Raw genomic sequence first — 26,004 nt, 5'->3', positions numbered from 1 at the left:
CTGCAATGATTCATCTCATCAGGTGAGCAACATTTTTCAGCCCAGTTCGATCTTATGTATTACTAAGAACTAATGCAAAAGACTAATATTAAAGGAATGAGGTATTAAGTTTGAGTTGCTCATAAACTATGACTGATGAATCGAGATTTGCAACTTGCAATTTGCTGTATAATAATTCTGTCATATTGATAAAATGCCTCTTTCCCATCATAAAAATATTCTCACTGGTATGTACTCCTTTGTTGTATTAGTAATTTTATCTAATAGAAGTACTTACATGTTGCTATTTTAATTCATTCTACTGCGTTATTGCTTAATTTCCTTGTTCTTCGAATTATTTATTCAATTTATTATCATTATCAGTTCAATTCTTATGTACAGTGCACTTTTTAATTGATTTATTATCCTTTATATAATTTTTTTCTGATTCGCACTTCGCGCTCGGTCGCCCCCCTGCACCCACAACATTTCGCGCTTAGCAGGGAAGAGACTCATGTCATAGAGCTTAAAAATAACTATCCAGTATATCCGTTTGAAAAATTTGGTCAAATAATATATGGTAATAATTTTGATAAAATGATGATAGAAATTCAACAAAATCCTATTTTTTGGAGGATATTGCGGAGCTTCTGCAATTTTGTAATTTCACCAGAAACGAGACTCATGTCAGTTAATAGTTGTCAACTATTAATAGCTGTCCACGGTATAAATTTGAAAAAAATGTTATTGCGGTTTTCGTCTTCAACCGAATTTTGAAAAGTTTCATAAATTACTTGAAGAATGGTTAGTATATGATAATTTAAATTATAAATTCGTTCAATCATAATACGGTCAGAAATTTGACATACTATGTACATGCATTAAGCTAAGCTAGCTTTAGTAATTTACGTGTATTCAATGCGATTTTTTTCAATGTGAGATTTTTTCAATTTACTCATCATCGTAATTTTAGACTTTGGATTTTTCTCAATCAAGTTACTAATAGGCTAAAGTTAATTTTCAGTTACTAAAAAGTAATTTGTGTTCAGAATATATTCTCTCAAAGTCACAATCAATGTGTATCAACGAGTAAGATGATGGATTTCTTCATAATCTGGAATTGTATCTTCTAATAATTGTATTTGTAGATTCAACTATGGTATTCTACCATCATTACAAGTAATTATTCTTCAAGAATAAATATTTACATGTAGGCTACTCATCGCACTTGAACCTAAGACCTGATCAGAATGTTTATTATTTGATTCAGTACACACGACAATTACACTGTTTAATTTAGAAACTGATTATATTGAGCGACGGCATTTCTAAGATGCCAGAGGTCAAATTGAAGTGACGTTCTCAATTCTACGTTGTTATGTTAGGCCTATCATTGAATTTAAATAATTATTGATGATATCATAACAGTTGAAGTTACGCAACAAATCAATTTCAATCTAGCAAAATGAGTGATAGCATGTCATGCAATCTTTCCCAGATACAGGGAAAATAGCAAAAGAGATAGTGAGCGTCATCAGATTACAAATCAATTACTTTGAAATCAAGCGTAAGATTTCATTTTCCTGTTACCAGTTACACTCTTTTGTTGTGATTGCAAATCCGATGAAATTTTATAACTGGAATAACAACTTACTGCCATTATTATTTTATGAAACTTGTAAGGTTTTGCTTGATAACGACTCAATTATAAACTTCTTGATTCATAGCTTTGAATTATTAAATGCAACCGTTATCACAATACTTTTCTGAAAAACTATCATTGACTGATAGTATTCTTCATTCATAATTTTCTTGAACGAGCGTTGCGAAGTTCTTACTTTTGACTTACTAGAGCCCTAATTCGTTTTCTGCTGTTTGTATGTTCGATAAGAACTTTAGAGAGAATGATCAATCAACTTCAAATTTTGAACACGAATTTTCGAACCTTTTACGGGTCAAGTTCGGTGGACAACAAAATTCACTCACTCTTTCATCCTTTTTCAGGATATAAAAATAACATTGAAAGTGCATAAGAAAAAATTTTGTTTTGATTTATCATTTATCAGTCAGCAGAAATTATTTGCATGCTATTTATGTAATTTTCCCACTCATTTAAAGAAGCTGTAGCTATTATTTGGCAGTTGTCACACAGGCTTTATGCGCCGACACATGATTTCAGCTGAATAATACACAACATTAATTATAAGTTCTATATTAACTCGCTTCCGTTAACGTCTGTCTGCCTGTCTGTAACATACACGTAATTATACTACTTGTGATAGCAGTTGCTGTGACAATTTTTTTTGTTCAAAGTGTTGAATTTGTGAGTAGAATCTAATATTAGTGTTCACTAACACTTGATTATTCAATGTATAGGTACCGTACTCATTCATTTCATTTTTGTATCATTTATTAGTACCTTCAAATGTTGAGACCATTGAGATATCGATGTGCGGGTTTCGCCATTAATTTTTCTTTGAAATCTGTATCGGAATCATGTATCACATGACAACCTTCCCATTTGAAAAAATGAAGTTAGATTCAAAATGAAGCTGGATTTGAAATGAGCTTGGATCTAAGATGGCGGACAAAAATTTGAAGCGACAGAGTTTTTTTTCAATTGGAATAGGATTCCCATGGAACCTACTACAGTAATATCATACTTGTAATATATATATATATATATATATATATATATATATATATATATATATATATATATATATATTTAGCTGTTTCTATAATAATTCTTACCAACTCTGTATAATTACAAGTTGCGGATCTCAGAGATCAATACAACAGTTCATGAGCGAGTTCTTCAACCCAGGGGGTCTCTAGTTAATAACTAAATGCCCATTGTAGTTTTAATTAAAGAGGAGGCTAGGACTCGATTTTGGCTTTAGTGCCAATCGAAGAAGTTGTAATTAAAAAAGTATTATTCAAGAGAACTTTTCTACACATTATAAGAGTTTGACTTATTTTAATTGATGAAAATGCTGACCAAATAACTTATATCAGCGTATCTATCTAAAAAAAATAGCTCATCTATCTATCTTATCTATAAAAATGAATGTCTGTGTGTTTGTTTGTTCCCTATAGACTTGAAAACTACTTGGCAGAACGGCATGAAACTTTGGGAATATGTTGTGTGAATATTGGGGATGGTTTCTGATCAAGAATTTTAAAAGGGGGGCTAATAATAATTATTATTTATCAATCCATTTTACATATCTATGTTTTCGAAATTGTCGGCCGAGCGGCTACCGAAGAACGGAAAGATGATCATGATTCAAGATCATGTTGTGATAATATGATTGAGCATCTAAAGTTACCAGCTGTAATAAACAGGTCACCCTGTGATAAATTGTGTACTGGTATTAAAACGGTGGTTTGTAGTTAAAGTGTAGTTGTTTGGTACCAGCTGTGGATGGTTTCTTAAAAGACCTATATAAATAATTGTTACCAGTCCCCTACCATTGAGAACAGGACAATGTTGGAGAAAAAATTATTCACCTCATGAAAGAGAGTTGTTCATATTGCATTCATTAATTTCTGAAGAATGACAGAATAATTTACAATTTTTTGAATTTAGTTTAGCTGATATTCATCCTAAAATGGAAGATGGAAAGAATATGGAATTCTGTGTGATTTATCGTATATCGCATATTCCTGGACCATCTATTGACATCAACTATGAACGCATTAAATTCATCTTTGAAATGAGATACATTGATTTTTAGCGGTACGAAGTTCGCCAGGCCTGCTAGTATTTACTAAAATGGTTGCACTCCTTTTCTCAACATTCCAATGCTCTACATTAATGTAACATTCTCAATTAAATGATTCGACAATTACTTTCAACTTATATTGTTTCTTTTTTTAGGAGAGAGAAAGCGCTTTCAAAATAACGCACAAAATCTTGAAAACTGAAGGCATTATGGGAGTATTCAGAGGTATAGTGCCGACAATGGCCCGCGAAATGCCTGGGTATTTCTTTTTCTTCGGTGGATATGAAGCTACAAGAATCATGTTAACACCAGAGGGAAAGACGAAGGATGAATGTGGTAAATTATTGGCTTAATTCATTCCTAGTAGTTATGCTATGCTTTCATCACTAAAAATAGTTATTTGAAAATACGTATTTACCAGAATGGTTCAATTAGATGAGAATTTTTTTCTTGAAATTATTAGTTGATTATTTGCAATTAAAAGTCGTCATTAATTCTCATTTTGAAACTTCTTGTTCAAGTGCTGGTATGAAAGAAAGTAGTATTTCACATTTAAATTCTCTACACACAAATACAATGCATTCACTGTCTACTCTTTCCATTAAAAGAGTAATTACGATTGCAGATGCAATCGTAATTACTGCTTGTGAATTAACCGCCATAAAAAGGTAGACTGTTATATGATATCAATTAGCGTTATCTATGAAAAATTGCGAAAATTTGCTTGGCATTCCAAAATACACTTTTCATCATAATCAATATCATACGTCATTATTTTAAAATGTCAATGTCTTTTATTTGAAAATGATCTTTTCTATCGTAATATTTTATAGAACAAAGATAGTAGGTATAGGAAAAGATATAACTTTTAAAACATTCAAGTTTTCCACTGAACTATGCTCAAGATTTGCAATGAAATACTATTATACAACTTACATGGAACAAAAATTAATAATTTTATTACATTCATCGTATTTATTTATTTGCTGAAGAAAAAGCAAGTTACAAAGATGTTTTATAGCAATTTGTTTATTGTAAGTTTTCTAGCGCAACAGAACAGCTTTGAAATTGCCCAATATGCTGCATACTTCAGTATGTTAGTTGAATTGAAATAAACATACGAAGCTCTCTCGTAGGTGAATTAAAAATAGATTAATTGGGAACTAATTTAGTAAATAAATTGGAACAATTTCCACATTGAAACATTTTTTAAGGATCAATGGACTAACAGAAACAGTACAATTCGATTGGAGAAGAAAATAATTTTCTCTATTGAAAATAGAGAATTTTCTCTTCTGTACCTGACCATTCTCCTACCAACCAGATTTAAGATATGATTACTATCTTATCAGTTTTAAGATTGCAACATATAATTCCATTCGTCAACTAAGGACCATATGCATCATCCACGTTAAACGCTAAACCACGATTTTACTCTTCTTGAAATAGTCGCATTTGTTTTATAATCTGTCACATTCCTTGTTTAAACGATCAGTTTAAATTGAGATGGTGTATATGGACCTAAGAGCACTTATCTGCAGATTCAACTTTTTGCTGCAATAAGATTTAGTAGAATTGGAATTTGGAATTATTTATAAAGTATGAAAAATATTAATAATTTCTGTGTTAACTTTTATTCTAACTACATTTTTATTCAGTTAGCTAGTTGTTCGGCCTCCTGCAAAACGCTGTGAATACTTCAAGCTGACATGTTATTAATATACTAATAAAATGTATTACTACATATAAGATATGAGGGCGTTCAATTAACTTATCGAAAATTAGTAATATTATTATTGGAAATCAACTGATAACATAATAACCGCATGATAGTATTATTTTATCATATAATTATAATTCCAGACAATATACCTAGAATACATTGTACTCTAGGTACATTGATTCCAACCTTTTTGGTTGAGCCTGTTGTTCCTCTCAATCGTTGCCATGATTTCTATGCTTTCATAAAAATACAATTGATACTTCAACTTATAATTTAGTAGATTATCAATTTTATCGATCAAGCACATTACAATATTGGAAAGAAGAGACAGGCTCTAGCACAAAACTTTTTCTCTTCCTATATTTTATTTCAGTGAATGATGTTCTATTTTAGGAGCCCTGCGGACAATGGCGGCTGGAGCGGTGGGTGGCGTCAGTTTCTGGACGGCGGTGTTTCCATTTGACGTGGTCAAGTCGCGCATCCAAGTCGGCCAAATGTCTGACGGCTCCATGTTCACCAACATGCTAACCATGTTCAGAAACGAAGGTATGAAGTAGGCCTCTTTGTCAATAGCAGCTGCGACGGACGGCTGCAATACCTGCTGCCACGTCTTCCGCAAACTTATCTCTGCTACATTTAAATGACAAATTAGTTGATAATGAACGCACACAACTAATTTCTTGTGTTAACCTCTTTTTTCTCGTAATTGAAAGTGCACTAGAGCGATCTGTCATTATTGTACTCATACAGATTATTTAATTCCTCTGCAACGAATATTTTAAGAACTTTAGCAGAATTTTTTTCAATTCCTTCAAACCCAAGAGTAGTTTGTTCGATAATATTATTGAATGATACCTGCACCATATATAGTGCAATCCTCGAATCCATGTTGTCTCTTTTCATTATTTTATATGTTATCCAGCTAGAATTACTAAATAATAGCAAAGACAAACAATTAAGCTTATCCTTTCTCTATGATAATAGAAAAATAAATAACTACGCCTATAACCTCCTATATCTACATTCCTTCAATTTTTTAATATAGGCTGTTGAGCCCATTGACCTATTCTTTTTTCTCCATTGTTTTTTCCATGTCTAACTATAGAGATGAAGAACAGATACCTTGAGTTATAATCAACATTAAAAACGCTCAAATAGAACAAATTACATTCCATATCATTTGTCTATAATGCACATGACATGGTAGCTAATAAATCATAATTCATTTATTGATGCATTTATACTCAAAATATTATTCATTAAAATAATTGGAGTTGATATTTCGGATGGAAAATCTAATTTTAAATTGTATTTAGTTAGGATGTGATAAGACTTTGAATCATTTCCATTATACCTCTTTGGAGAGTCATCAATTTTAATTATAAATCTTTTTTATTCCACCTGTTATTGACGAAATAATTAGGAGCTGTATGACAGATCCGACGTATACCAACAAAAGGTACGTTTTCCTTTATGCGTAAATTTCCACATTCGACGACGGCATGCATTGTTGACATTCATATTGTCCAAATTTCAAGTGTGCTAAAACAGCTGATCAAATAACTTTTTATTATATTTGTGTTTATTATTCAAGAATCTAACATTTATAATAATATCAACATATTGCCATTTAAAAGAATAAAAAAGTATAAACTCAACCTCCCTCATTAAAACATAATTGAACATAATCTTTCAGGTTATTTAGACAAATTGAAATCCATCCAATCTGAGATCCTCACCCTGTCGTGGTCGACGACGGCATAAACCAGCTTTACTAGTAGTCCAGTCAATATAGACATAAAAAAGGGGGTGTGCTTGCAATTTATATATTATTTGGGAACATAGGAGAAGTCCAGAACCAATTTCTTCATGCAAAATTTTCTTGTGCTAGATACAGGGTGGCCCAAAAACCTCGTATTTTCGGCTCATTTTCCAGTTTTGAGCTATTTCTGCCAAATCTCGTAATCGGACAGAAAAATTTGCTCTCGTATTTTTTTAGATTATAAAATTCTGAATAAAATGAGATCATTCGGAACTCTCTATCTCCAATGAGTACTGAGTTTTTTTTTTTTTAATGAGTAAAATTAAAAGAAAAAATCAATTCTGATGAATTTTAATTTTTTATCAATAATATCTTCCGATTGTTACCATTTAGTTAGATGTATAATTCAAAGTCTCTCTGGGCGTATTTTTGTGCTCTACAATCTGAGATCAGGTACAGCGCTCTATCTCATATAGATTCCCAGGTATAATGGGAAAAACACCTAATTTTCAACTTCAACCATCATCACCAACTACATAGTCTTCACATCGATATTTCGCACAATGTCATAAGTTCCTGAGATTATGTTCTATGAGAATCACCCATTAGATGCACTTCATTTCAGGATCAAAATCCTCAAGGATCAAAATTTCAAACACTTATAACTTCTGACACAATGCTCAGATTTCATCGTACTACACTTCATTCTTCTCAGTTCGTCAAGGCGGTGTAAAATCATGCATAATAAGTCAAATTCGGTCCAAAAATGGAAAATTTATTGCTGAGTTTACTTAAGCCCATTTTCCATTACACAAAAAATGGCCAATTACTATATTCAAAGCTATGTATCTCGGTAACCCCTTATTATAAAAAATCATTATTTGATCTTGAAATGTACAGTAGAATTTTCTCTTTCATCTGCTGTGAACGATTTATGGAAAAATATTTTCGTAGGATGAGATTTGATTGTTAGATATTGTAGAAATTGTAGATATTTTTATCATATTAACGGTTTTAGCAGTTCTATGTTAGGGAAAAGTGTTTCAATATGGATTTTAGGCAGCTGAGCTCGTAGAGGATGAATTTATCTACAATTTGGAATCAATCGAGAGTTTCTATGATGTATCAGACTTGTTTTAGAAACTCTTGATCAACAGTAAAACCACGGAAAAAATGTAAAAACTGAAATCGCCATTTTTGAAATCTTCTGTAACTTTCGAATGGTATTGGAATTGAAAAATATTTATTGGAGTGGGTAGAGGAGAACAATTTTCACATCCTCGCTAGATTTGGAAATTTTATCAGAAGTATTTCAAAAGACATGCAGCTTTTTGAATATAGAAATTGGCCATTTTTTGTGTATTGGAAAATGGGCTTAAGTAAACTCAGCAATAATTTTCCATTTTTGGACCGAATTTGACTTATTATGCATGATTTTACACCGCCTTGACGAACTGAGAAGAATGAAGTGTAGTACGATGAAATCTGAGCATTGTGTCAGGAGTTATAAGTGTTTGAAATGTTGATCCTGGTGTCGTGTCCTTAAGCGCGCCTCTCCACTAGGAAATACTGAAATGAAGTGCATCTAACGGGTGATTCTCATAGAACATAATGTCATGAACTTATGTCATTGTGCAAAATATCGATGTGAAGACTACGTAGTTGGTGATGGTTGAAGCTGAAAATTAGGTGTTTTTCACAATACAAGGAGCATTGTTGTCAGGTGTACCTGGGAATCTATATGAGATAGAGCGCTGTACCTGATCTCAGATTGTAGAGCACAAAAATACGCCCAGAGGGATTTTAAATTATACATCTAAATGGTATCTGAAGATATTGTTGATCAAAAACTAAAATTCATCAAAATTGATTTTTTCTTTAAATTTCACTCATTATTGAAAAATCATAACTCAGTACTCATTGAAGATAGAGAGTTCCTAATGATCTCATTTTAATCAGAATTTTATAATCTAAAAAAAATGCGAGAGCAAATTTTTCTGAACGATTACGAGATTTAGCAGAAATAGCTCAAAACTGAAAAATGAGCCGAAAATACGAGGTTTTTGGGCCACCGTGTATCTAGCACAAGGAAATTTTGCAAGGAGAAATTGGTTCTGGAATTCTCCTATGTTCCCAAATAATATATTAAGAAATCAGAACTACAATATAAATTGTATGCACCAATGTATATAGTGACTGGACTATAGGATCAATGTCGGTTGACAGAACCATTATGCATAATTATAGATAAATGAATAATTTCTTATATAGGTAATGCAACAACTTTGAAAAATTATTGGATATACTTTTAGTATATCTAGGTATCTATTATATTGTTACCAAGTAAGTACTACAGTCCTCTAGTGCACTTCTTTTGGAGATAAATGAATGTATTATGCATTATGAATGTAACTCAATCAACTTTTATTCAAATGTATGATCAATAGTATTTCTGGCGTTTGTTGTTGTTGAAGCGTGTTCTCTTTCATTTTCACTATGTTAGAAAATATTACTAACATGTTTGATTGAAGCGTATTAATTTTGGTCTTGAATTTGGTGGATAGATTACTTTCTAATATAGCTTCTTATTCTCTAACTTGACATTAACCATAAACGCTATTTAATTTTGCCAGACACTTTGAAATAACTGTGCATTTCTTGCTTTGCATTTTTATTAATAAGTATAATTTTGTCTGTTTGTGAGCCACAACAGATAGCAGTTGAGGTAGCTTTTCGTGACCGGACGTTGTCACATAAAGCAAGTAAGTTCTCTCATATTTCATTTCATCTTCTACACTTTCGAAAATCATTGACTAGAACAGATGTTTTCAAACATAAGGAATTGGTGAGTATAAATAGTAATCGTTTTCGTCAGTCAGTCCCGAAAATCATTCATTCAAAAGTCATGCCTAATGGACCAACATGGATCATATATTTAAATGGCAAATCTGCAAGACTCAATTGGATAATGAGATCATTAATTAATGATAAATTCATAAAACACTCGAAAATGGCATGAGTGCTGAAACTAGTAGGGTTCAAATAAAACTGTACAGAGGGTACCAGTGATTTCTATAATAATTAGATTCATTTAAATTTATCAACAATTTTATTACTCCAATGTGATGAAATAGTTAATTGATCGTATTTTTTCATTCCAATACCAATTTTATATCAATCTAGACAATAAATACCTAGTCCTATTGACAAATGACTGCATAAAAATATCTCTCATTCGGTAAGCTTTATTTTTTATTGGGGCACAGTATAATAAAATCAAGAGAAAGAGTAATGTTATTGTTATTATTCAACATTTTCAATTAATCATAAAATTCTCTCAACTTTCAACTAGATACACTTTAATGTATCGTCTTCATCTTCTTAAATCATTACCTAATGTTCTTCTTGATTACCTGTATCATATTTATACTTTTCATACTACTCATGATATCTTCAATCAGTATTTATATCTTGGAGACACATAGCAGGTCATTATTAAATTGAGTAAAATGAATTCATATGCTTTACATTTGGGCTTTCACAGTGGATTTTATTTCGGGCTCCATTCTCCTTGACATCATGTCACCAACACAATTACGTAAAAACAGCGTCAAAATCATGTCAGAAAGAACACAATTATCACAAAAACATCATTCGTATTATAGCGACCGACGTATCCCATCCGAATCATTGTAAATAGGAACATCGTCCATCGAGTGTATGATGTGCATTGATTGATTTTACAAAGTAGTTTGGTGGACAGGATGCGCTGAATCGCTGTTAGAGCATGTAGATGTTCATGAGTTGGCCGAAATGGTTGACACTCAGTTGCAGCAGGAGATGTGGACAGCGCCACTCGAACTCATCGACAAAGTGTCCACCATGTACCTCGAGGGGAGGCTCAGGCGCGTCTTCACGCCAGAAGAACTATCTAGAAGTGAGTTGCGTTGGGAACTTCTATCGATTTATAATAATACGTATTGAGGCTACACTCTGTTCCACTCCGTAACAATATTTTGATACGGTATTGTTGAAAAGCGTATGACGAGAATATTATCAAAATTCTGAATCTGCTGTGTCCACTGTGATAGTCTTGAAAAGCGTACGAAGAGAATTTTTTAATTTATGAATCTGCTGTTTTTATGTTCCGAAGGAGTAAATATTTACTAGAGGGTTGTATGTAGTTGAATATTATACTGTAGTTGAAAATCAAACATAATTCAGTTGTAAATAATTATTCTGTCCCTAGTTATTTCATGATCCACCGTAAGTGTACTACTGTACTTTTTGATTTCATTGAGCTCAATCATAATTTCTTAGAAATGTTATCTTCACACCAGCTGCACATATTATGAGTATACAAGCATTTCAAAATCAAGTTGTGAGATAGTTATTTTGTTTTGAAAAATATCTAATTCATATTGTATAACCTCTAGCTTGAACTAGTTTCCATATTGTCGTAATCTTTATTACAGAAAAATTTAGAGAGCCTGTGATGCCTATTCTGTCAGAGACTTAGCATATTATATGAATGACCTAAAGATTCAAAATTTCCGCTTTTAACATTTGTTTTATTAGTTTATGAACATTAACATTTGGATTGTTTATTCTAAATAAGAGATGGCATCAGCATAGAGTGTTGCAACGCAATTGCAAGTTTCAAATGTAATCCTAGAGCTCATGTTATACAGAGTTATAACAAATTATGGACCCATTTTTAAAAATTCATAACTAGCAAAGTACAAATCCGAAATTCCAAATCTTCATACCAATGGAAAGAGAGAATTCCCCCCAAAAATTCACAATAAATACCTGGTGTCACTATTAGACTTGGCAGCCACAGGACGCGCAGCCAGCTGCAAACCAGGTGACACGACCAGTCGCTCACTCCGTCACCGGGCATTGTTTTAAGACTTGGGCAGCCACGTTTTGGCTACCAGTGTGGTCGCCGGGCTTTAGGCATCCAACCAAAAGCCAAAATGTGGCCGCCTGAGTAACAACAGTACCTGGTGAGCGACTGACCACTTGCTTGCTGCGCGTCCTGGAAGCTTGGTCTGATAGGTGTACAAGGCAATTATTTTTTAAAATACTTTGTGATTTCATCTTTTCATTTGTTTGAAGACTCATCATTTTAAAATTGATAATTTGATAATTATGAATTATTGAAAAAAGGGTCCATTATTTGTAATAATCCTATTATAATGTATACTTCATAGAGTATTTTCTGTTCAAAAACTTACTTAATACTTGAATTTTTTATAGAGTAGGACAAAGTTATTCAAATAGGCCTAATCAATGCAATGCAATTCAAATCAATTGAATGTAATCAGGTAAGAGGTAAGTTGAAAAGATTTTCTTACTTGCTTGCTTATCTTCTATTTTAGCCGATCTAATCCTAATTATTATTACCGGTACTAATAAAAATACAGATAAGTTGATTCAAATCTGTTTTGGTGAAAGTCTAATCCTGTCAGTTCTAAAATAACTAGTTGTTGCTTGATATGGTTTCCTAACATTAAATGTGATTTAAAACGCCATGCATATTTTATGCGATCATTATTTTTAAAGGAAATTATTAATAAATTTAATATTCACCTTGGTTATGGATGTATCTTCATTGTTATTCTCTTTTGAATTCGGTCTATTTTTTCCTAGACGGTGAAGCTCTACGTTGATTTCTTCAGAAGTATGATGAATCATCAGTATTGTTCTTGTTGCAGAATTGATTCGACATTAAGATGTATCTTTTTTGGATTCGTTTATCAACAAAATAAGAGTTATTTTTATTCAATTCGGCTTACATCCTTACATCGAACAATGATGGAAATCAGAGTAGTCTACATAACAGTGTTGAATATCCAATTCTAGTAATGAACCTAATTTATTGATTTCAGCATACACTCACTCATATTGTAATGCCACAAGTTGAGCTTTTTGTTGAAAATTCTTCATAATTTTCTTTATTCCACCTTGGAATAAATATATTTATGTTTCCAAGAAAAATATCTCCTATAGTGGGATTCACTTTCAACTGTCAGCATTGGATGAATGGAAAGAATGAATTATTTTAGTAGTTATGTTATTTTTCATGTGGACAGCTGACTCCTCACCTTTTGCTCAATGTTTGCTGGTAGTTATCTCACTAGAGTAGGCCTGTAGTCAAATCAGATAATGGAATTTCAATTTCATTTTATTTGTATAGGTATTACAAATAACTACTATTTGATTGTATGCTCGCACTATGGATTAAATTAATATTTTCGAACAGTGTTATGCAAAAATATAAAGAATAGCCTACCTTATTATGTCTAACACATGCAGCCTATTTTTAATTCATCCACAAGTACCTGATTGAAACTATAGACCTTATGGAAATACAGCAATAGACTGGCTTCTCCACTCAATTAAAAGTTATTTTTGGTCATTTTTAATAAATTGAATAACTTTCTCAAAAATTGATATTTTCAGAAAATTTTTGTTTTATTAGATCAACAATACCATGAAGAATCTATCTTCTGAATCTCTTACCGAACTTGAAATGTTCTGTCCCAAAAATTTTAACTTTAGGCGCTCATATCTCAAAAAGTAATAGTCTGACAAAAATGTTTTCCTGAGAAAACTTTTTCATTTTGATAGCTTGATGATATAAAAATCGAAAAACTTTGAAAAATATCACCAGTAGAAAGTTAATTTTTAGCCTTTGTTCAGCTTTAAACGAAAATCCAAATTAAATGCTGTAATTCATCCTGAAGACTTCTGCTACTGCAAATCTTGACAAAAGGGTAAACAGCTAGATGAAAATTCGATGAGCGCTACTATTCAAAAATTGTCAGCCCTACGAATTTCCATCTAGCTGTTTACCCTGTTGTCAAGATTTGCAGTAGCAGAAGTCTTCGGGAAGAATTACAGCATTTAATTTGGATTTTCGTTTAATAATAATCAATTCATTAGCATTTGAATAATTGCAATATCTCAGTAATTTCCATCTGTAGACTGGCTGGCCGCTATGGCTTCGTATAAAATGAGCGCTGCTATCCAGCGATTGTCAGTTTGGTGTAAGGGTAAGCATTCCTGTCCGGCAATTAGGAGGTACTGGGTTCAATTCCCGGGCTGACAAATAATTTTTTAATAGTAGCGTTCATCGAATTTCCATCTAGCTGTTTACCCTGTTGTCAATATTTGCAGTAGCAGAAGTCTTCGGGGTGAATTACAGCATTTAATTTGGATTTTCGTTTAATAATAATATTAATTCATTAGCATTTGAATAATTGCAATATCTCAGTAATTTCCATATGTTTCAGAAGCCTTAACATTAAAAAAAATATATAAATTTATAAAAGAACAAATTTTAAAACTTTGTACTATATGGCCATAGCTAGTTTTTATAACCAACATAATCAAATATAGTGGTTCAGAAAGACCTATTGATGCTATAACTTGTTGCATCAAGAGTCAACTAAAAGGATGGTAGATCAATATTATTCATCATGGGATACCCACGAGCCTATACATGTTTTGAGAAACCTCGCGCCTACTGGAGGGTTAATTGACAATAATTTATATTAGTAGAATAATAATGTGGTTTAAAGTTCCACAACCATTATCTGGTTTAAAGTTCAAATCGTTTATTGCATCTAGCACACCAATTAATATTATTTTGGATGGCATTGTATCGTCTTTCAAGCAAGGTGAGATAAAAAAGAATGACACAATTGTTCTTATAGGGGAACAAATAGCTTTGATGAATCCTCTGCTGAGGGTGATATTTTTAATTGTGTGACAAAACTCCGCAAAGTGATTGGTGATTTGAAGGGAGAGGTGGAGTTGATTCTATCGACAATCCCATACAGGTATGATCTGAAGGCGGGAGCACACACCAACAAATGTATAGAGTTTTTTAATGGTGTCGTTCAGTCGATTTCACATGAGTTTTCTCTTAGTATGATTAACATATGGAACTATCAGGCACGATTTCATACTGGACATGGGTTACACCTGAATATACATGGAAAAAAACGAATTGCAGGTGATTTGTTGGAATTATTGGTGGGTGCGTGGTGGAAGAGAGCACCCACAGGTTTCTCCTGTCTCGGCTGGCAATCCTCCTTCTATTGTCCTTCCTGCGGTTGAATCTTTCGATAGTGACTCTTGTTTGGTTGTGGCTGGGCTCCATCTCCAAGCATGGAAATACCAGTCATTACAAGACCTCTATCTTTTTTAGAGGCAACAAAAAACATAGAGATCCATGTTTAGATTATGTAGATATAGTGGATAATTTTATTGATTCTAGATTCTCCTCAGATAAAAACAATAGTTATGAAAAGAAAGAAATGACAGTCTTTCACTGGAATGTCCAATGCATCAGGAACAAGTTGGACTCGGTAGACTATTATCTTGGAAAACTCAATGTCGATGTCGCCTGTATTGTTGAGACTTGGCTGGAGCCTAGTGTGGTGGAATTCTTTGGCATTGATGGGTATGTTGTTGGTAATGACTACTGTAGGGGTAACAGGAAGCATGGTGGGTGTCTTATATATGTAAGGAATGGTCTAAAATACAAAAATTGAAAGTATAAACAAGTTATCAGTAGAAATGGTATTGGAAGTGACAGCTGTGCAGTTATTGGAAACAAATATTATAGTCCTATCCCTGTACAGATCAAACACTGACAACAATAATTTAGAAATATTCTTGGAAAGACTAAGTGGGGTATTGGAAAATGCCTTCAAATACACTGACAGACTTATTTTATATGCAGACTTCAATTTTGATTTCATGAGTGATGATAATAATATTAAAGGGTTAAAAGAGCTTCTAGTTTCATTTGGTCTCAGGGTGGGTTTCAATAGTATAACTAGGCCCAATGCATTAAATGGAGGGACATGTATTGATAACATTGTAACTACGATTCCTGAGAATTCATTTACATGTGAAGTTGTGAGAACATGGTTTTCTGACCATTGGGGTCTGGTTATCAGGAATACTCTCTCCACTAAACAGACGAAAGGAAATATTAATGAAACGAAGACAATACGGCACATAAACGATAATAACATTTCAGTTTTCCAAAATATTTTATTGAAATGAATTGGACTAGTTTGTATGTAGAGAATAATTTAGAATTGAAAACGTCATTCTTTCTAGATACATTGAAAAAAATAGTAGATACAGCTTTTCCATTGAAAATACTTAAAATTAAATCAACTGCTCCCAACCCAGTAAGGTTTACAATCTAGAACTGCTCGCTATAAAGAACACCTGTGATCTGTTGTACAGCGCTTACCTTGCTACTGGTAATAATGACATAAAAATACAATATAAGAGAAACAAAAAAGAGTTTAGGGACAAACTAGAGACTATCAGAAGAAATAAGAATGACAAGATAATTTCTGAATCAAAGAACAAGCAAGGCAATCTGGGATGTAATTAAAAAACAGTCTAGTAAATCATTGTTGGTGAAAAACAAAAGTCCATTAAGTTCAGACCAGTTCAATGAATTCTTCATAAAAAATATTAGTAAAGTTGTTGCTGAGGTTGAAAGTAGGAATTCAGCAAGTAGTCCAATTGATTTTTTAAATTCTGGTTACTGTAAACCCTCTTCTAAGTTTGAATTTGAATTGATTGAAAAGACGATGTTATTCGTGTTCTTGGGAAAATGAAAGCCAGCAATAGCACAGATGTATATGATATAAGTCCAAAAATGCTGAAAATGGGTTGTGATTATATTATAGATCCTTTGATAAATTTAGTGAATAGTTCAATTATTGATGGTGTTTTTCCACAGACTTTAAAATTGAGTAAAGTCTTACCTGTCCATAAAAAGGTTGCAAATCCGACTTAAATAACTTCAGGCCGATAAATATAACCACCACTGTGTCCAAAGTTCTTGAGTGTTTTGAATATGCAAATAGTAAACTACTTTGAGATTAATGGTCTTTTTAGTAACTCTCAGTTTGGGTACAGAGTGGGGAGAAACACAATTAGAGCTGCTGAGGATCTCTATAAGGATTGCTTGGACTCCTTAGAGAATAAGTGCTTCACTCAGGCTAAGTTATTTGATTTGTCGAAAGCTTTTGACACGGTTTCTCACAAACTCCTACTAGATAAACTCTTATTCTATGGGTTTCAGTCCAGATCCATAAGGATGATTGAATCATATCTCAGCAATCGTTTTCAGAAAGTTGCATTCAATGGATCAGAATCTCAGTACTTGCCTGTCTCTCATGGGGTTCCTCAGGGGTCAATATTAGGTCCAATACTATTCCTAATCTACATTAATGACCTCCAACTATAGTTGACCCTCCAGCTAAGAGTTATCTTTTTGCTGATGATCTTGTGTGTTTCTGAGCACGCCAACAGAGGCTTCCCTGAATGCTGCTGCACAAGAGGTTACTCAGTCAATTGAGAGGTGGTGCAACTCAAACTTGCTGTGTGTGAACTCCAACAAGGTTCAAGATTTGAGATTCACTTATAATAGGAGACTGCTGGTGGTAGATGCGGAAAAGGAAGCCAAATTTCTGGGATTCACTCTGGACAACTGTTTGAGTTGGTCCAGGCACATTGATAAAACCGCTGGAAAGCTTAATAGAGGAATATTTATATTAAGAAAGTTAAGGACTTGTGTCAGTGTTGATGTTCTAAAGGTAGTTTACTTTGCTCACATTCAGTCACACCTGTCTTATGGTGCTGTACTGTGGGGGTCAAAGGCATATAGCTCAAAACTATTTCGTATCCAAAGAAAGGCAATCAGGCTTATTTGTGGTCTGCCGAAACGCGCTCAATGCAAAGAGAGCTTCAAAGAATTAGAAATACTGACATTTCCCTCTATTTTTGTTCTTCAGTGTCTGACCTATGTGAGGGAGAATTTGAATGGTTTTGTTCAAGCAGAGGCTGAAGATATTCCTAATCAGTAACCCCATTTACACTTTCCAGGAGTTCTATGAACTGGCTAGGACTTTTTTTGGACATGATATTAATATATCATGAATTGTAGTTCTTTTGAATAGTATATTTCCAATTATTGTATTGTATGTGTGACATTTGCTGTACATTGTGACGGAGGTATGCTTCTGAGACCTCAGAAGCGGTTACATTAAAACTTATTCTATTCTATTCTAATGGTCACAGTAAGTGATAGTGGTCCTTCCATTTCTATTTTTTTCAAAACAATATGTCGTACTGGTCTGTCTGAAAAGTATTAAATGTCAATGGATTTTTTCCGACGCGACTGTACGTTCCAGAGTGCTGCGGGGTTTTGGGAGCAAGGCTGACTGCGAGCCATTGTCTGCGCCCTGTCGGGCAGTTTTTACAGGCATTTCCGTGACACGTCATAATCCAGAATGAAGCGGCTGCAGCGCTGCCTCGCCACAGTGTAACGAGGACCCAAAATTTTCTAGGAATGTTGAATAATGAAAATGGGTCGTACTCAAATTCAAATAACCCCCCCCTCCCATCAAAATCTCCCATGGCCACAGCAATCTGGAATGAACAATTGTGTCGAAAAAAATTGACATTACTTTCCGGACAGAGCATGTTTTACTCACTTAATAAAATGTATTATTTACTTTCCTGCACATATTGCGATAGTCGACATAATGATACAATCACTGCCAATTCGATCAGTAATTCACATGCTCATACCAGAAATTTAAAGTCTAACATCATTCTTCGACAACAATGTCAGTAGACAGCACACAATGTGTTTGAGCTGTTGAGTCGGGCTTAGTTAAGTCTTAAATGAATTAATTGAAACCACGAATTATGTTCACTGTAATTCCACTAATTTTGATCTTGCTATTTGTCAAATACATTGACCAGCACAGCGGTTCTGGCCGCACCAGCTGGCAATGCGGCAGCACTGAAGTCATCACCTACCATACTATTTTATATAAAAAACATTGGAGTCGCAAACTGCAATGAAATTTTCTGCGGAGCAAAAATGGTATTCCAAAAACAACAAACTATTGAACAACAAGTGTTCCTGGATCAATTGAGCTTCAATTAATTATTCTTGTTCATTCAATAAATTGAATGCTTTTCTAAGTCACTATATGGTAGGAAAACTTTTTTGGGTAGAATTTTTTCAATAAATCGTGACTTAATGGCGTGATCTAATGGTGCATGTTAATCTGACAATACATTGCAACTGAGAACATAACTTAATCTTAATAAACAGAAGTGCAAGTGAATATCAATCTTCATTTTATTCATTTAATATTCTAGAGTTCATATCTGAGATATTGAATGAATGTAACTGAAATTGACATAATACTACACTTCATCAATAATACACTTCATCGAAGATTAATGCCCATATAATAATATACTGTGTAATGGATACAGGATCACAGTGAAAATTACTTGGTAGATTTTTTACTTTTACAAAACAAATATGCAAAATGTCCAGCAGCAATAAATTGGAGCAGCTAAGTGACGTTCAATTTAGTGCAAACTTGAGGTGAGCAAGAAAAAACTACAGATAGCTTACTTTAACTTAGTTTATTTTTGAAAAAGAAGTAAGTCAATTCATATTTAAATACAAATAATCCACAAACACCTTACAATTTCAGCTTGGTTCTCCTCCAGTGTCTACGCTTAGCGTTGTACCTGTAACAGACCACAACAAAACCTTATGAAACAGAGATAAAAAAATTTAGACCGAGATTAGACTAGCAAGGGTTGGTACCGAAATCTTAAAATTTCAAGGGGGTTCAATGAAAATATTAAAATTATTGGATCTTACTTAAAAAGCCAATACTTTTTCTAAAGATCTAATTAATATTTAAAAAACAATCATTACAATGATTTCAGAGATTACAGGAAACCAAACTTAATATTTACAAACAATTAGGTTCTTAAAAAAACATCTTATTTAATTAATTTTATTCAACAACTTTGAGTTGATTTGAATATTCAACAATAATTAGAAAAGTTATTGGACTTGAAGAAAGCTCATGCTTCTTTCGATAAAATGAATGATATACCGTAAGTTATTAATATTATGTTTTCAGTTCGAAGAATAAATTTCAATTTCAGCATTGGTTAGAATGTCCCATCCTACTGTAGTAGATTGGTTAAGCTCTCATTGAAATTCTAATAATGGTCGCTTACTTCCAGCTTACTAAGCCTATTTCTTATTTATGTAGATAAGTAATAGGCCTTAAGTCCAGGCAAAGAATGCACAGAAAAGGGTACAGAGGAAAATGTTTGGAAGACAATTTTTGACCCCACAGTTATGTTTAGGGTAGTAAGGAGGTAAACATATCAAAAGTCCCCACCCCTACCCCGTGTGCTAAGGGGGTGGGGGTGGTTCAAAGGTACAATTTTTTGGTTTCTAGCATATAACTAAAAAACTATGTATCTCACGGACATGATTGTTGAATACAAAATTGAAGCTTACATAATTTCCTACAATATTCATCTCACAACATTTTCTATACCATCCCTAGTTTTCGAGATATCCGCTCTTGAAGGTGTGAAATTTTTGAAAAAACACGTTTGCTTCCAATTTTTTGTCACTTTTGGCTCTTAAAACTTTTTAAAAATTGATAGGAAAAATCCATGCTGATTATGAACTCATAGAGCATTGAATTATCTTCAATTTGATGGATTATTTCACACTTTTACAAATTTCCCTACACCCATTGCAGCAGCTTTAGTGTTGATTGTGAAATCTCCATTTTTGCAACAATAGACTAATTGGCAAAGGAATTTGGAGTGAATGTTTCAAACACAATTTTTGACTTTGCAGTTTTGTTAAGACTAGTTAGAAGAACATATCAAAAGTCCCTATTCCTAAAGTACTGGCCACACCAACGTCTGCTAGAGGTAGCGAGCTCGCTCCCGCGGTGGTAGTTCAGGCCACACCAAAAAACGTCCGCTAGCGGTAGTTAGGTTTTGTTTTGATGAGTGTGGTTCTCTAGTAGTGGGGGAAGGCTGGCAACCACAGCGCGCTACCGAAGGCCAACTTTTAAAACTCGCTTTCCATTGTAATTCAATTGTGCAGGCCAGACCGAGCTCGCTACCTCGGCGGTAGTACCATCAGCAGACGTTTCAAAAGTTCGCCTGGCACGGCGAAGTGAAACTAGTTTGGTGTGGCCTGGGCTTAACTCATGTGCTAAGGGGATGAGGATGGTTCAAATGTTGCATTTTTCTCCCACGCTCATATCTTGAGAACAATAGTTCAACCGAAATAACTAACAATTCAAAAATGAAGCTTGATAAATTCTCTACACTTTTTGTTCAGTGGAATTTTTAGATATTCCCAACAGTTCCCGAGATATTCGCTCTTGAAGTGTGTAATTGTTGGCTTTTATCCAATGTTTTGCTTTTTCATGGCTTATAGCTCTCCAACCAATGCATCGTAAAAACTGATGCTTATCGTAGGTTTGTAGAGCATCACCTACTAACTAGTCCAAATTAAGCTGCAAAATCAAAAATTGTTTCAAGACACCTCCTTCAACGTCATTGTCAAACGCTCAATTGTTGCAGCCATGAAAATTTCACCCCCTACATTGAAGCTGCTATAACAATGAAAGGAAAACTTGGAATAGTGAAATAATATAGCATATCAAAGAAAAGTCAATGCTTTACAAACCTATGATAAGCATCAGTTATTATGATGCATTGTTAGAGAGTTATGAGCCATGAAAGAGCAAAAAATTGCATAAAAACCTGTCATTTTAACAATTACACACCTTCAAGAGCGAATATCTTGGTAACTGTTTGGAATATCACAAAATTCCAGCGAACAAAAAGTGTAGAGAATTTATCAAGCATCATTTTTGAATTGTTAGTTATTTCGGTTGAACGTATTGTTCTCAAGATATGAGCGTAGGAGAAAAACGCTGAGAAATGCAACATTTAAACCACCCTCATCCCCTTAGCACATGAGTTAGGAATGGGGACTTTTGATATGTTCTTCTCCTAACTAGTCTTAACGAAACTGCAAAGTCAAAAATTGTGTTTAAAACATTCACTCCAAATTCCTCTGCCAATGGTCTATTGTTGCAAAAATGGAGATTTCACAATCAACACTAAAGCTGCTGCAATAGGTGCAGGGAAAATTGTAAAAGTGTGAAATAATACATCAAATTGAAGAGAATTCAATGCTCTATGTGTTCATAGTCAGCAAGGATTTTTCCATCATTTTTTTTTAAGTTGTAAGAGCAAAAATTGACAAAAATTGGAAGCAAACTTGTTTTTCAAAAATTTCACACCTTCAATACCGGATATCTCGAAAACTAGGGAAGGTATAGAAATAGAATATTGTAGGAAATTATGTAAGCTTTAATTTTGTATATAACAATCATGTCCGTAAGATACATAGTTTTCTAGTTATATGCGAGAAACCATAAAATGGTACCTTTGAACCTTAGCACAGGGGGTAGGGGTGGGGACTTTTGATATGTTTACCTCCTTACTACCCTATAAAGATCTGCGGGGTCAAAAATTGTCTTCAAAGATTTCCCTCTATAACCTTTCTTTGACTGGACTACCTAGTGATATATCAAATAGAAAAATTAGACTAGTCACGGTTGTGTTTTTCAACAAGAATTTGTAATCACAAAGTACTGTGAGGCGACAATTCTAAACTATACATTATTAGCAGCTGTATTTAGAGCACACTGAGATTTCAGGATTGGCTGCCGGGCTGGCGACCCGAGTAAACACCAGCCAGACGCCAGAATCTGGTGAACTGACTGGCAACCCTATTATAATCAACGCAATTTTAGGTACTCGTTGCTGAACAAAATAACTGTATAGTCAACCCAATAACTGGTCTTGTAGTGAGTTCTAAACAGGTGAAAACACGACCGAAATATGTGGTCCGTAGTATAAACCTATAATCTGTATAAGATAAGTTGTGACTTGGTAGGTAATTTCCGAAGAAATTACAGTGTTGCCAAATCGTGTAAAATTCCAACTTACTCAAATTTATATTTAACCTCAGAATTGGATGTAGAATATCAAACCCGATATCCCAGTATTGCTGAAAAAGTTTCAGGGTCGATGTTTAAAATGAAATTTAATTCTTTTGAATATCACTTCTCCCAGAATCATAAGATATCGTAAAAAGGGGATAATATTCTACAACCAATTCTGAGGTTGAATTAGAAATTGAAAAAAGTTGAAATTCTACTCGAATTGGCAACCCAGTCATTTCTTCGGATGGAGGGGCAAGTCTCAACTTATTTTATACAGACTATAGTCCCTATGTTATACTTTAAAAAAAGTTATTAACTGTAATGATACTATTTTTAAATTGAAAAAAGGTGTTTGAGTAAGCATACTGGTAGTACAAGTAATTCTGTACCTGGTGTACCTATTATTAATATTACTATCAACGATACATCAAAATTCCAATATTCGATATTTTATACATCTAGGCCTGAATCTATCTACCATCATTATTATTTATTTATTTGCATAAATACATACATGGAGACAACAGTTGAACCCTTTTATGTCTCCTTGAAACATTACAACATTCTTAATTTAAAAATTAGATTTAAAATAAACAGCAAGCTGAGAATAGAACAAGAGTAAAATAGAATAAAAACAAAATAAATTATATAAGCTAACAAAAAAAGCGTCTTAACAATAGAAATATGTGTTTTTATTAAAAAAAAAAACTATCATATTTATTGCTGAAACTACTTTCCAAGAGAAAATATGAGAGGTGGGAAAATATGCATTTAAAATATCTTACATGGGTACAAACCATGCAATACAGAACAAAGAATCATGTGGGCAAAATATCAAACAACACATCTGTTAAGATCTAAAAAGGTTCTGCTTAATTATGTTTTAAAGCAAAAATATTAGGTTGGGAAGTTTCGGTTTTTCATTTTGAATAGCAATAGACCTATGTATAAGTTGATATTGCTTAAGATACAGTATACCGTTATCATTTATTATTGTTTGACTGTGCGACATTCAATATTTTTAATTCTGTAAGGACACCAAATAATGAAATGTGCCCAAACATGCTACTAATGTAGAAAGAACTGTATTACATCAATATTAACCCAATATATATCCGATGCGGCAGAACAATGCTTACAAATGTTAAATCAAAACTAATTTTATTTTAATCCCATTCTAAAAAGAAAAAACAATGATTTTTTTAATAATAATACCTAAGTTTAATTTGAAAATAGCACATTACTTTAATAAAATTTAATGTAGAGTATTATAATTACTGGGAGTAAAGATTTAAAAAACCAATAAGTAATTACTACTTGAGGCTACTAAGAGTAATTTCATGCATGATAAGTATGCATGTTTTACATGGCACACACAATCATGTTCATCATGAATGTTTTGGAATCAGCGAGTGGCTTCAAACATAAAATAAACAACCAATGACGGTACATAAACCATTGGATAATTTAAGTAGTACAAAAATTATTCAACCTCAGAGGGCAGTTCATTCAATAGAGCAGCAAGGAAAAAACAGAGATACAAAACTTAACCTCAAAAAAGTTTGCTGTGGTGACAAAACAATTTATGTATAAATGTATGTCCAACAGTTAGTGGCCAGAGCCTAAAGTTGCAGACAAACCGAGTGTGATTTTTTAATTGGATCACTGTCAAAAATTCTAATTAAATTTGATAGAAACATTATAGTTTACAATATGGACTACTAAAATATAGAAATGCATGGCGAAACTTAGAATTGAGGTTAGTTAGATAAACAGTACAAATAATAAGACCCAGAAACTATAAAATAATTGACAAATAAAAGTATTAGGTTGTTAATTAGTAAGTTTGGAGAAGTGAATAATAGATAATAAATAGAAATCTTACCTAATGGTATTTCCAGTGCGCATTCTCACCCATTGTGGAATCGGCCGATTTTGCTTCAATTTCTTGGCAAGCTTCTGCTTGATTTTAAATGTCTTATGCGCCGACTGAAAAAATCAAAAAAATCATGTTATTTAACTGGTAAACGTGTGAAAGATGAATATTATAAAATGGGATGACAACGGATGAAATAATACCTACCATTATGCAGCTCCGCAAGCACAGCTACAGAATGAAACGAAATGAAGGATAGTTGCCGGAAGGAGGATCGAGGAAATGAGGAATACGAAACGGATGTAGAAGAATGGCAGGTCCAAAAATATAATCATGAAGGCATAAGGCAGTATTTTTTCTCATTGTGGAATAATTAATTTATTTTTGAATCAGAAATTTGAAGGATGAAAAAAAACAAAATCCAATATATATCCAAGAAGAGGAATATTGTCAATAGTGATAATTCGAATCCTTGATTTTATTTTTGAATTTCAATCAAGATGGCGTTGAAAAGATATCAAGATCAAAGGAATAGTATTAATATAGGTTATGTCAGTGTCAGAACTGTCAAAGTTGTGTTTTATCAATTTTCAATCAAATTAGTTTTTTTTTCAATTGAAGTGATTGAATTTGTTTAAACAGAGTTTTTTTTACTTTTATATTATGTTCAAATACAATAATAGGTTTCTTAAATCAATAATTTCAATTGAATCAATCTTATAACTGGATTTAAGGAGGACTAGGCTAATTCAACTGTTATTTTGGGATCTTATTTCCTGTTAGTATGGAAATAATTTTATCATCCACCAAAAATGGCAGAAAATAGTAACGTTCAGCTTTTTCTACCATGCGACATAAAATATGGTAAGCATAATTGTTGTCATTATTATATTCTGAAATAACAACAAACTTTTGTTAGTTTTGGTTTTTTACCATTCCTTGAACAGTTTTAATTCTTACTACATTGGTAGTAGTTTAAAACTTGTCAGTCTCTTCAAAAATTTGATATA

At 33.0% G+C, this 26,004-nt stretch overlaps 2 protein-coding genes across 2 annotated transcripts; one reads left to right on the top strand and one right to left on the bottom strand.

Annotated features, from left to right (window-relative positions):
• Positions 1-3,843: 3,843 nt before the first annotated feature.
• Positions 3,844-11,299, top strand: LOC120350407 (mitochondrial ornithine transporter 1-like). The gene is made up of 3 exons (XM_039423623.1): positions 3,844-4,043; positions 5,824-5,976; positions 10,956-11,299. Exons 1-3 carry the CDS (start codon positions 3,917-3,919, stop codon positions 11,174-11,176), a joined length of 501 nt encoding a protein of 166 aa, XP_039279557.1. The 5' UTR covers positions 3,844-3,916; the 3' UTR covers positions 11,177-11,299.
• An 8,376-nt stretch (positions 11,300-19,675) lies between these two features.
• On the bottom strand, positions 19,676-25,545 carry LOC120350406 (60S ribosomal protein L39). The gene is made up of 3 exons (XM_039423622.1): positions 25,202-25,545; positions 25,004-25,107; positions 19,676-19,798 (listed from the first exon to the last, which is right to left on the bottom strand). Exons 1-3 carry the CDS (start codon positions 25,202-25,204, stop codon positions 19,750-19,752), a joined length of 156 nt encoding a protein of 51 aa, XP_039279556.1. The 5' UTR covers positions 25,205-25,545; the 3' UTR covers positions 19,676-19,749.
• Between the last annotated feature and the right edge of the window lie 459 nt (positions 25,546-26,004).

The sequence above is a fragment of the Nilaparvata lugens genome, chromosome 3, assembly GCF_014356525.2.
Source record: "Nilaparvata lugens isolate BPH chromosome 3, ASM1435652v1, whole genome shotgun sequence".
NCBI lineage: Eukaryota > Metazoa > Arthropoda > Insecta > Hemiptera > Delphacidae > Nilaparvata > Nilaparvata lugens.
This window is presented reverse-complemented; position numbering and strand designations above follow the sequence as displayed.

Bases quoted from the DNA above. Each gene is read 5' to 3' on its own strand.
- LOC120350407 (XM_039423623.1), top strand. From the start codon at position 3,917: ATGGGAGTATTCAGAGGTATAGTGCCGACAATGGCCCGCGAAATGCCT. The intron at 4,044-5,823 runs GTAAATTATTGG...GTTCTATTTTAG, and splicing joins AAAGACGAAGGATGAATGTG to GAGCCCTGCGGACAATGGCG. The intron at 5,977-10,955 runs GTATGAAGTAGG...TTTGGTGGACAG, and splicing joins AACCATGTTCAGAAACGAAG to GATGCGCTGAATCGCTGTTA.
- LOC120350406 (XM_039423622.1), bottom strand. The intron at 19,799-25,003 runs GTAAGATTTCTA...GGTCTGTTACAG, and splicing joins CGCACTGGAAATACCATTAG to GTACAACGCTAAGCGTAGAC.